At 47.2% G+C, this 12576-nt stretch overlaps 1 protein-coding gene across 1 annotated transcript in view; it reads right to left on the reverse strand.

Moving 5' to 3' along the window:
• The window catches only part of LOC117666650 (BPI fold-containing family B member 6-like), a 39635-nt gene that overhangs the window by 12749 nt on the left and 14310 nt on the right, over window positions 1-12576 (reverse strand). The window contains exons 7-11 of the mRNA XM_087888937.1: window positions 9854-9914; window positions 7435-7526; window positions 4713-4886; window positions 2236-2280; window positions 1823-1978 (exon numbers count right to left, since the gene is read on the reverse strand). Coding sequence (XP_087745063.1) covers window positions 1823-1978; window positions 2236-2280; window positions 4713-4886; window positions 7435-7526; window positions 9854-9914 — 528 coding nt within the window. The remainder of the gene's footprint in view (window positions 1-1822; window positions 1979-2235; window positions 2281-4712; window positions 4887-7434; window positions 7527-9853; window positions 9915-12576) is intronic.

A 12576-nucleotide genomic window follows, 5' to 3' on the forward strand; every position in this document is an offset into this window, starting at 1 on the left:
CCTTCTCACCTTTCCTTCTCCCTCCCTCCTTCCCTCCCTCCCCAACTTGCCCTAAAGTTGAAAAGTTCTCCTCTGCCCTCAGAACTTCATACTGATTGTGGCAGATGTTTTATGAAGCCCGTCTAACATTTCTCCGCATCTGCATTTTCAAATCATCCTCTTTTTTTCCTGGCTGTGGACTTAGATACGTTCCCAGGCTCTTGGCTAGCTTTCAATACTAAACAACATTGTTACGACCACAACTTTTCAGGCCTTAAACTTCCTGGAGATTATGTTCAGACACTGGGATTGCAAAGAACATCAGGAAGGATGTCCCTACTGCGTAAACCCCTGGCCATCGTGGCTGGTTATTTCTGGAGTTGTAGGTTCAGTTCCTCCAGACTGGGGGGTACCCTTGGGAGAGTAGGAAGAGTTAAATAGATGCTCCCAAATTATCTATGTAGGAATCTAAAGGTCTCCGTGAAGAAAGTTCTGTCTTACACATTGGCAAAAGGAATCAGAACACAAAGTACAAGCTGAGTAGATGACCCTCACTCTGTCAAGGACCTTGGAGTACTCATTTCTAAAGATCTAAGTGCCCGAGCCCCCTGTAACAACATTGCCAAAAAGGCATTAAGCGTTGTTAACCTAATCTTGCGTAGCTTCTTCTCTGGTAATGTTGTACTGCTAACTGGAGCATACAAAACATTTGCTAGACCAATTCTTGAATACAGCTCATCTGTCTGGAACCTGCATGCATATCGGACATAAATACAATCGAGAGAGTCCAGAGATATTTTACGAGAAGAGTCCTCCATTCCTCTACCCGCAATAAAATACCTGATGCCACCAGACTCCAAATTTTGGGCTTAGAAAACTTAGAACTACGCTGACTTCGGTCTGACCTAAGCATAGTACATAAAATTATCTGCTACAATGTCCTTCCTGTCAATGACTACTTCAGCTTCAACCACAACAATACAAGAGCACACAATAGAGACAAACTTAAAGTGAACCGCTCCAAACTCGATTGCAGAAAATACGACTTCAGTAACAGAGTGGTCAATGCCCTGGAATGCACTACCTGATTCTGCGGTTTCTTCCCCAACACCCCCCAAATTTTAACCTTAGATTGGCTACTGTAGACCTCACCCCATTCCTAAGAGGTTCATAAAGGGGGCGTGCATAAGCACACCAGCGTGCCTTCTGTCCCTGTCCTAATGTCCCCTTTTCTTGATATCCATTTCATGTATTAATAATCATGTACATACTTCTATCTGCTACAAAACAGCTGACTAATCTGCAAACATCAACTCCATCAACCAATCAAGATGTAACAACACAGGCAACCAACCCGCTCACAGCAACAAAGCCAGCACCCCACACCTCCCCACCAGTATTTATAGAGAGACGGCAGCTCTGATCATGCTTTCCTCGCACAAGCACGAAGCCGAAGACACCAGCCTGAAGATGACAAGTGGGACCTCGTCGAAACGTCGCCAAGATACTCTCAATCTTACACGGGAAAAGACCCGAATACACCAAAACTTGCATACCTCTACCCGTGAAAATCTACGAAAACTTCTATCTGTTATCTTATACATGCCTGAATAAATAAATAAATAAATAAATAAATAAGTAATAAGTAAGTAAACAAACAAACAAACAAACAAAAGCCTTGGTGAAGGGGTACAGTTGAATGGATTAGAAAGTGGGGGCACAGTCCATCCCTTTCCTCTGGCTGAGCCAGAGTTTCATCCTGTAAAGATGATTTTGGGAAGGTGAGGATGCCTGAACAGGTGAAGACTTCTGGTCTCTGGCAAAAGAGGAAGGGAAGATGTACCATCGTGATGGAGAGGAGCTGATTGCCACGTTTAACATCCATGAAGGAAGCTTCGATGTTGGTGGTTATGGAGTTGGCGGAAGACGACACGGTGACCTTGGGGTTTTCTTTGTGAGTTATTTTGATTTTGAGCTTTTTCCCAGCAGGCAGCTTGATCTGGAGAAAATGGGGGTGGGGGAGAGACACACACAAGTTTAAAACCAGGGCATGTACAAAGACCACAACAAAGGGAAGCTTCTATCTCTCTCTCTGTTTCCCATAAAGCTAACTCCCTCCTTGTTCTAGAGATAACTTCTGCTTCAGGAATCCGAGGTCAGATCAGATCAACGTCAGCCCTGAGAACATTTTCACACTTCCGAGAACGACTTCCTGGGAAGCTAAACAACTTCACCCCATAAGCACAAGGAACTTACGTTGGGCAATATTTTTTTGAGCTGGTCTGAGGTTGGAACGGAACCCTAACCAAAAAAGAAAGAAAAAGAGATAAATACATTAGTAACAAAAATGAGCCAAGAATTGCAAGCAAGGACCTTAAACCCCACGGTAGGCAAGTTTTTTTACTTTATTCTATTTCCCATAAAAATCAACCATGAAGGTACGTACGTAGACCTCACCCATGCGCCCATTCCTTTCTGGATTTGTACGGGACACGCCACTACAGGAGGTCCTCAACTTACGACCACAATTTAGCCCAATGTTTACGTGGCTAATAAACCATTTGTTAAATGAGTTTTGTCCTTTCTATGACCTTCCTTGCCACCGTCGTTAAGCGAACCACTGCAGTTGTTAAGTGAGTCACACGGTCATTAAGTGCACCTGGCTTCCCCATGGTCTTTGCTTTTTCAGAAGGTCACCATCGGGGGATCATGTGACACACACACACCCCCAGGATGCTGTGACCGTCGTAACTGTGAGTCACTGGCCAAGTGTCTGAATTTTGATCTCGTGACCATAGGGATGCTGCAACGGTCGTAAGCAATTGACTTTGCACGGTCACTAAACGAACTGCCATAAGTAAAGGTAAATCCTTCCTTTCAGAGTTCTGCCAGTGGGTGAAATGCATCAACATGGGGATCAGGGTCACATCAGGAATGCCCCGGGCTCCATCCTGTTATCTCTTCCCCACCCATCTTTCCGAAGAAGGCCTTGTCCCCCCTCAAGTCTTAACGTTGCCAAGGTTGGAGAGCCCGGCCCTAATCTCTCAAATTTCCTGATGCTTATTTCTTAATCTCTCTGAAATGAGAGGAACCACAGTCCACAGTTGGTGGCCCTGAGAGTGGAGCACTCTAGGCTGAGTCCTGAGAATGGTTAGCTGCAGAAGCTTTCACAGTCTTATCTCCAAATCCTTCCTTCCTTCCTTCCTTCCTTCCTTCCTTCCTTCCTTCCTTCCTTCCTTCCTTCCGTCATTTCCTCTCTATCCTCCCTCCTCCCTTCCTTCCTTCCTTCCCTCCCACCTTCCCTCCTACCTTCCTCCCTCCTTTCCTTCCTACCTCTTCCTTCCTTCCTCTCTATCCTCCCTCCTCCCTCCCTTCTTCCCTCCTGCCTCCCTCCCTCCTTTCCTTCCTTCTTTCTCTATCCTGCCTCCTCCCTCTCTCCCTCCCTTTCCTCTCTAACCTTCCTCCCTCCTCCCTTACTTTCTTCTCTATCCTGCCTCTTCCCTCCCTTTCCTCTCTAACCTTCCTCCCTCCTTCCTTATTTTCTTCTCTATCCTGCCTCCTCCCTCCCTTTCCTCTCTAACCTTCCTTCCTCCCTTCCTTCCTTCCTCTGTTCCTCCCTCCTCCCTTCTGCTGAAGATCAAATTTACTTACTTCCTCCCTCAATCCTCTGTTCTTTCCTTCCTCTGTTCCTCCTTCCCTCCTTCCCTCCCTCCCTCCCTCCCTCCCTTCTCTCCCTCCTGAAGATCAAACTTCCTTCTTTCATCCCTTCCTCCCTCTGTTCTCTCCTCCCTTCCTCCCTTTTTGGTTTTGTCTCCCATACCCCAAACTAAGACTCAACCTCCCAAAGAAGCCAAAGAATAAGAGGGAACTATCACATATCAGATATGCCAATGAGACCACTCCAGTGGCAGAAAGTGAAGAGGAACTAAAGAGCCTCTTGATGCGGGTGAAGAAGGAGAGTGCAAAAGTTGGCTTGCAACTCAACATTAAGAAAACTAAGATCATGGCATTTGGTTCTCTCAATTCCTGGCAAATAGATGGGGAAGAAATGGAGGTAGTGACAGATTTTATTTTCCTGGGCTCCAAGATCACCGCAGATGGGGACTGCAGCCAAGAAATTAAAAGATGCTTGCCCCTGGGGAGGAAAACTATGGCAAATATAGACAGCTTACTAAAAAGCAGAGACATCACCCTGCCAACAAAAGTGTGTATAGTCAAGGCGATGGTTTTCCCAGTTGCAATGAATGCCTGTGAAAGTTGGACCATAAGGAAGGCTGAGAGCCAAAGAATGGAGGCCTTTGAATTCTGGTGCTGGAGGAGACTCCTGTGAGTCCCTTGGACTGCAAGGCCATCCAACCGGTCAGTCCCAGAGGAGATCAACCCTGGACTGCTCTGTGGAAGGCCAGATCCTGAAGAGGAAACTCAAATACTTTGGCCACCTAATGAGAAGGAAGGACTCCCTGGAGAAGAGCCTCATGCTGGGAACGATTGAGGGCAAAAGAAGAAGGGGACGACAGAGAACGAGGTGGCTGGATGGAGTCACTGAAGCAGTCAGCATGAGCTTCAATGGACTCCAGAGGCTGGTAGAGGACAGGAAGGCCTGGAGGAACGTTGTCCATGGGGTCGCGATGGGTCGGACATGACTTCGTGACTAACAACAACAACCATCACATATCTATGCATCCAAGGGGGCTTGTGTCCATCCAGAGTTCAGGATGGAGTTCTTCAGTCACCTTAACTTTGGTCGGAACGTTGTTGAGGTGGGGCTGCATCAAGATCATGTAAGCGTTGAGAGCACTTCCAGGCAAGTAGACCACAGACATCTTTTCTTTGCCGGGTGGCAGGTTGTTGGGGAGCGCCTCACATTCGTACGGTATTATCTCTCCATTTTTCTTTTCTATTTTCAGCTAGAAAAGGAAGCATAAATACCAGCATTTCATCATTTCAACAGCAATTGCAACTTGCCCCAAAGTACACATTGGATTGGAGGAGTGGGGAGGCCACCCCCAATTTTTTTCTGTACTTGGAGATCTGATCTCCACTTCCAACTTTATTCTGGACTCCTGCCCTCCACCTCTGACCAAAGCCTGCAATGCAATCATTCTTTCCATAATTTTGTTTCTTGCTTCTCAGAGAGCGAGGTTTGGGGTTTGGGGACCAGGTCTTGCGACATCAGCTCTGGGTATTGGACATTTGACCTGGTGCTTTTGATCTTCTGGCTCCCACATTTCTGAGAACATCTTCTAAGGGAACCTTCCTTCCCATCCAACCACACTTCCATTGGAAGCTCAAGAGCAGAGGTCTTCAAACTTGGCAGCTTTAAGAGTTGTGGACTTCAACTCCTCTGGGAGTTGAAGTCCACAAGTCTTAAAGCTGCCAAGTTTGAAGACCTCTGCTCAAGAGGCTTATGCAATAGGACTTTGTAGACACCAGGAGGCCCAACTGACTCCATCTACCCTGACCTTTTGAGAAGGACAGAAGGTCATTCCCCAGTTGTCCAAAGGAAGAGCTTTCAAGAGTTACCAACTGAGGTCACTCCCCATGCCAAGCTAATGAAGAACTCTTCGTGTTGTATAGCAAGTAAGTAAGTAAGTAGCCCTAGAAGAGGGCTGTCAAACTCCCGGCCTGCAGGCCGGATGCATCATGTGCTGGCCATGCCCACACCCAGCTTAGCAAAGGGGGGGAGGGAGACCCAATAAGTCACATGATGCCACCGTGACAACATATATTTCACACCCCTATCCTAGAAACTTGACTTCAGAACAGAAGAGAAGAGAAGAGAAAGTGGAATGGAGTAGAGTGGAATGGAATGGAAGAGAGGAGAGGAGAGGAGAGGAGAGGAGAGAAGAGAAGAGAAGAGAAGAGAAAGAAGAGAAGAGAAGAGAAGAGAAGAGAAGAGAAGAGAAGAGAAGAGAAGAGAAGAGAAGAGAAGAGAAGAGAAAGTGGAATGAAGTGGAATGGAATGGAATGGAATGGAATGGAATGGAATGGAAGGGAAGGGAAGGGAAGGGAAGGGAAGGGAAGGGAAGGGAAGGGAAGGGAAGGGAAAGGGAAGGGAAGGGGAGGGGAGGGGAGGGGAGGGGAGGGGAAGGGAAGGGAGGAGAGGAGAGGAGAGGAGAGGAGAGGAGAGGAGAGGAGAGGAGAGGAGAGGAGAGGAGAGGAGAGGAGAGGAGAGGCGAAGAGAAGAGAAGAGAAGAGAAGAGAAGAGAAGAGAAGAGAAGAGAAGAGAAGAGGAGTTGGAAAGGACCTTGGAGGTCTTCTAGTCCAACCCCCTGCTCAAGCAGGAGACCCTATACCAGTGATGGTTAACCTTTTTGCCATCACGTGCCAAAAGTGGGGGAAGCGCAGGGAGGTCACCCACGTGCGTGCCCACACCCATAATTCAATGCGCCCTACGCATGTGTGCACGCACCCCCCCACACACTTTTAACATGTGATGGCACAGTGGACCTAGTAGGCCCATTTTTCACCCTCCCCGGGCTCCAAAGGCTTTCTAGGAGCCTGGGGAGGGTGAAAACAGCCTTCCCCACCCCCACGGAGGCCTTCCAGAGGCCGAACACAGCCCATTTTCCAACTTCCGGTGGGACCGGAAGGCCCAAAAATCAGCTGGCCGGCGCACGCATGCGTGCTGGAGCTGAGCTACGTCAATGCTCGCATGCCCACTGATATGGCTCTGTGCGCCACCTGTGGCACCCATGCCATAGGTTCGCCCTCATGGCCCTATACCATTTCAGACAGATGGCTGTCCAAACTCTTCTTGAAAACCTCCAGCGATGGAGCCCCCACCATGTCTGAAGGCAAGCCAATTCCACTGGTTAATTGTTCTAATCATCAGAACCAAATTCATACACCATGTTGTGGCTCCGTTGCCTGAGCCTGGGCTATCGACAGATCAGACTCTGAGAGTGAGGGAGAGGAGTTGGCAAGGCCTCCCTCTCCAGGACCCTCCTCTCTGGCAATGCCTCCGGAGGACACCGAAGGCCAAAAGATAGGCTCAGAGCCAAGCACATCCCCGCAGCCACAGGTGGACAGCGACGAAGGAGATAAGTGCTGGCTGGACCCTCGGCAGAGGCGCAGGGAGAAGCGTGCGCAGCAGAGGGGAAGGCGTGCCAGAGATTAGCTGAGTCACTGGACCACACCCCACAGGGTATAAATGTGGGTGTGGTGGCCAGTTCAGTTTGTGACGAGCAAAAACTAGAACTAATCCTTGATCTCTGTGTTACTGGACTTTGCCTGCTTTATCGGACTGCATTTGGATTAATCCTTGTATTGTTGACACTCTGCCTGTTTTATCGGAATGCTTGCAGTCTAATCTTTGTTTTGTGTGAGTAAAGTCTGGGTTGCTGCCAGCTTTATCTTCAAAGAGTTTTGTCATGTGGCTTATTAACTCCCCCTGGTAAAAAAAAATAAAAAAAATATGGAGATGTGATAAATAACCTATCCAACCACTCTTACCTTGAGATTAATGTTGATGTCAGATTTATGGACAACTGGTTTTTCTGCCACTTCATATATAATATATCCAACAGTCCCAATAGGTTTCTTTGCTATGAAAGATACAGAAATTGTGTCCACGCATTGCATTAAAATAGGGTTTCTTCCAGCAATTTCTCAAACCAGATATAACTACTGTGTTTTCCAGAAGACTCTATTTCTGCCAATGAGATCTTGGCAGCTACAAATTGGGAGTTGCAAGGTTGCATGCAACCGAGTCGTGTTGTCCAGTGGAGAAATGTGGAGAAACTAGGAGGACGCCATGTACAACATTCTGAGATATGGGTCTCATTTCAGTTTTTTTTGAAAAAGAACCAATGATGTTCTTTGTGGGTTCTCATTTAGAACCTACAAAGAGCTTGAGTGGTGCAGTGGACTAAACTACTGTTAAAGTAGTATTTAGCTGCCAGCTGCCTGCAATTAGTGCGAGTTCAAATCTCACCAGGCTCAAGGTTGACTCAGCCTTCCATCCTTCCGAGGTAGGTAAAATGAGGACCCGGATTGTGGGGGCAATAAGCTGACTTTGTATAAGAAAGAACACCGCTTAGAGGATGCCAAAAGCCCTACTAAGCAGGTATATACAAAAGTATGAAGGCTATTGCTTAACACATTGTAAGTCGCCCTGAGTCTCCGGAGAAGGGCGGCATATAAATCAAACTAATAAATAATAAATAAATAAATAAATTTACTGGTTCTCTGATTTTTCATTCAAGAAAAAAGTTTCAACCATGTGAGCTTTTCTGGAACCTAAACTGACTTCTGTGCAATAAGATCTCTGGCCACCAAGTCAATAAGCCAACATCTCTAAAGTTTAGGAAGAAGAGAAGAGAAGAGAAGAGAAGAGAAGAGAAGAGAAGAGAAGAGAAGAGAAGAGAAGAGAAGAGAAGAGAAAAGAAGAGAAGAGGAATATAGAAGAGAAGAGAAGAGGAATAGAGAAGAGAAGAGGAATAGAGAAGAGAAGAGAAGAGAAGAGAAGAGAAGAGAAGAGAAGAGAAGAGAAGAGAAGAGAAGAGAAGAGGAATAGAGAAGAGAAGAGGAATATAGAAGAGAAGAGAAGAGAAGAGGAGAGGAGAGGAAAAGAGAAGAGAAGGGAAGGGAAGGGAATAGAATAGAATAGAATAGAATAGAATAGAATAGAATAGAATAGAATAGAATAGAATAGAAAAGAAAAGAAAAGAAAAGAAAAGAAAAGAAAAGAAAAACAGAGTTGGAAGGGACCTTGGAGGTCTTCTAGTCCAACCCCTGCTCAAGCAGGATACCCTAGACCATTTCAGACAAATGGGTGTCCAATCTCTTCTTAAAAACTTCCAGTGTTGGAGCATTCACAACCTCTGGAGGCAAGTTGTTCCATTGCTTAACTGTTCTCACTGTCAGGAAATTCCTCCTTAGTTCTAAGTTGCTTCTCTCCTTGATTACTTTCCACCCATTGCTTCTTGTTCTGCCCTCAGGGGCTTTGGAGAAGAGCTTGACTCCCTCTTCTTTGGGGCAGCCCCTGAGTTACAGTCACTTACTTTCATTTCCCCAGGAACTGCTTGGGGAAATGAAAGTAAGTGCTGCATCTCCTTGAGATGCTGCCTCAAAGTCACTCAGCTGGAAGAAGGAGGGGAGGGGGCGCATACCAAACTGCACTTGGGCTGACTGTTATGAAAACATCTTGTCTGGACCTGATTGGTTATACTGGGGTGGGCAAAGAGAGACAGTTCTGGTTACCACCTTTAGAGCGCTCCATGGCTTAGGACCTGGTTATTTACGGGACCGCCTACTACCACCAATAGCCTCCCACCGGCCAGTACGCTCCCACAGAGAGGGGCTCCTCCAGGTGCCGTCGGCCAAACAATGTCGGCTGTCGGCCCCTAGGGGGAGAGCCTTCTCTGTGGGGGCACCGACGATCTGGAACGAGCTCCCCCCGGAGATACGGAGGATCCCGGATCTGCGCACCTTCCGCCGCGAGCTAAAGACTCTTTTATTTCATCAAGCTGGCCTCGCCTAAATCTTCTCCCTTTTAAGTGCAAATTTTAAATTTTAATGTGTTTTAAAATATGGGTATTTTAAATTATGGGTATTAATTCAGCCAAAATTATTTAATTCATTTTATTCGATTTTAAATTTTTATATGTATGTGTTTTATTTCGTGGCTGTTCACCGCCCTGAGTCCTTCGGGAGTAGGGCGGTATAGAAATTCAATAAAATAAAATAAATAAAATAAATAAATAGGGAAGGAAGTGTAGAACGTGGGGATTTTGGCACGCGATTTTCAGTTCCGGCTCTGCACTCTTGCAACACACTCGATCTCTAAGAAACTATACCTTTCTCAAAAGACGGTCCCAAGAATCCTTTCTGCTTAGAGGTTTAAGTTGGGGATGGAAAGAAAGATACTCACCCAGCATATTTTTAAATGCTGCCATTTGTTTTTCCATCATCATGTCGGCTGCTGGGCACAACTGGAAGGCAAGGGAGGCAAAAAGGAGACATTGTTGGACAAGAACAGCAGATTCCTGGCATCAAAGGGGGGCCTTGAGACAGATCTTCATTGGCGGGAGGCAGGTGGGGACAATAGGGATGGCAAAACCTACCTTGTAGACATCCTTAAGGCCGACCACTCTCCCCCTGTGCAACCTCTGTGCACACCAGCACATCAGCCAGCAAGCTAGCATCAAGCCAGCATTGGAAGGGGATGAGCACCCAAATCTCCCCTAAAACTCATTGAGTCCCCCAATATTTTTGGAGCCCAAGATTAAGGCAGCAGCTGGACCCCAGAGAAATGGGTAACCTCTGAGGTGTATTGATTTATTTGACTGCTGTGGGTTGATAAGGCCACCTAAGCTCACCAATTGGGCTCAGTTACAGATAATCCTCGACTTACAACAGTTTGTTTAGTGTCCAAAGTTGCAACGACACTGGAAAAAAGTGACTTAGGACCCTTTTTCACACTTACGACCGGTGCAGCAGCGGTCACGTGATCCAAATTTGGAAGCTCGGCCAACTGACTTGTATTTATGACGGTCGCAGCGTCCCCAGGTCACGTGATTCCCCCTTTGCAAACTTGGGTCTAGCAAAGTCAATGGGGAAGCCAGATTCACTTAACGACTGGGTGATTCACTCAGCAACTCTGACAAGTTGCAAAAGGGAGGCAAAATGCACTTAGCAAGTGTCTCGCTTAGCAACAGAAATGATGGGGCTCGATTGTGGTCGTAAGGCGAGGACTACCTGTATTCTGTTGGCCACCATGACTCCAAGCCTTTCTGAAAGGTGAGTAGGGAGTGGTGAGTAGAGAGTAGAGAACCTCACGGAGGAGGGGGAGGCAGAACTTGGGAACAGACACAACTCCTGGGTCCCAGATGTTAACAATCCCTACTTGTTGAGAATCACACAACTTGCCTCACAACAAAAGGGCTAAGAAATCCCCACCACCACCACTAAGTTCCTTGGGGCTTCATCTAATGGCTTCCAAGAGGAACTTGCCAGTCTTGGGAGATTCCTGTACTATAGGCCGAAAACAATAAAGTAAACTCAATTCAAACAATTCAATCAGACCAGATCTGGAAGGAACCTTGGAGGACTTCTAATCCAACTTCCTGCTCAAGCAGGAAACCTTATACCATCCAGGATAAATAGATGTCCAGTCTCTTCTTGAAAACCTCCTCTGATGAAGCACCTACAACTTCTGGTGGCAAGTCCTTCCTCTCAGTTAATTGTCCTCACTGTCAGGAAATTTCTCCTTAATTCAAAGTTGTTTCTCTCCTTGATTAGTTTCCATCTGTTGCTTCTTCTCCTGCCTTCAGGTGCTTTGGAGAATAGCTTGACTCCCTCTTCTTTGGGGCAGCCCCTGAGATATTGGAAGACTGCTATCATGTCCCCCCAAAGTCCTTCTTTTCTCTAGACTGGCCAAACCCAAATCCTGCAGCCATTCTTCGTATGTTTTAGTCTCCAGGCCTTTGATCCTCTTAGTTGCTCTTCTCTGCGCTTTTTCAAAAGTCTCCACCTCTTTTTTGTAATGTGGGGATCAAAACTGGATGCAGGATTCCAGGTGTGGCCTTACTGAGGTTTTATTTAACAAGTGGTACCAAAGTACTTAGCTTGAACTCTGCATGCAAGGGTCTAGTTGTACGTGCCTGAAATTACTAGATGGAATCTGAAGCGTGTTCCTCCTGCCCAACCTATGGGACAGGTGTTGTGGCCTGTTGACTGCAGCGAACTATAGCTGAATCAGAGGAGGAGGAGGAGGAGGAGGAGGAGGAGGAGGAGGAGGAGGAGGAGGAGGAGGAGGAGGAGGAGGAGGAGGTGGAGGAGGAGGAGGAGGCGGCGTGGGAGTCAGGGTCAACATCAGGGGAATCTGAGTGTCAGGTTTCAATGTCATCTCAAATAAAATAAATTGCATTTCCAAACGAATAGTCTTCGGTAAAATCTTTCGTTTTATTAAGCATGACAATCTGTCCCCGATCGTGGCGTAGCCAACTCTGACTTCCTGACGCCAAACCTTCCCTTTCCGTTCCCCAATTCTCTGCGTCTCATTGGCCCTCTTCCCAAATCACTCTCCCCATATCTATTACTTCAGCTCCCAGGAATGTCCCCCCTCCCATCTCATCTCCTAGGGGATATTATCTTCAGGGAAAATAAGTAGGTGAGAAGTCAAGCGTCCTCTTGCCAGCTGCCCCCTCTTCTCCTTCTTATGTCAGCACTAGAGTAAATGCAGGTTGAAGTGTTGACACTGAGAGCTCCGAGGGGAAAGAGCTGGCAGAGAGAGAGAGAGAGAGAGAGAGACAGAGACAGAGAGAGAGAGGCAGAGCCTGGGCAGTCCATCAGCCCTCAGATGGAGAGTCAACAGCCCCCAGGTCTGGAGGTGGCTGATGAGGAGGAGGAGGAACAGCTGGGTCCAGTGCCTGATGCTCAGAAGGCAGAGGAGAGGAGAGCAGTGGAAATCTATGGGCCGGTCCTTGGGACGGAAGAGCCACCGCTGCTAGCGAAGCCCCCCCCCCCAAGCTCTGGGGATAAAAGGCAGCGGGCGGAGATGAATAGATATGGCAGACAACTATTCTTCTCCCTTGTCAGCCTGCAGTGAGAGAGAAACTTTTTGCCGGGGCTGCTGGCGCTCCTAATAAAGGA

This window comes from Pantherophis guttatus, chromosome 3, assembly GCF_059756535.1.
Source record: "Pantherophis guttatus breed Tessera chromosome 3, ASM5975653v1, whole genome shotgun sequence".
NCBI lineage: Eukaryota > Metazoa > Chordata > Lepidosauria > Squamata > Colubridae > Pantherophis > Pantherophis guttatus.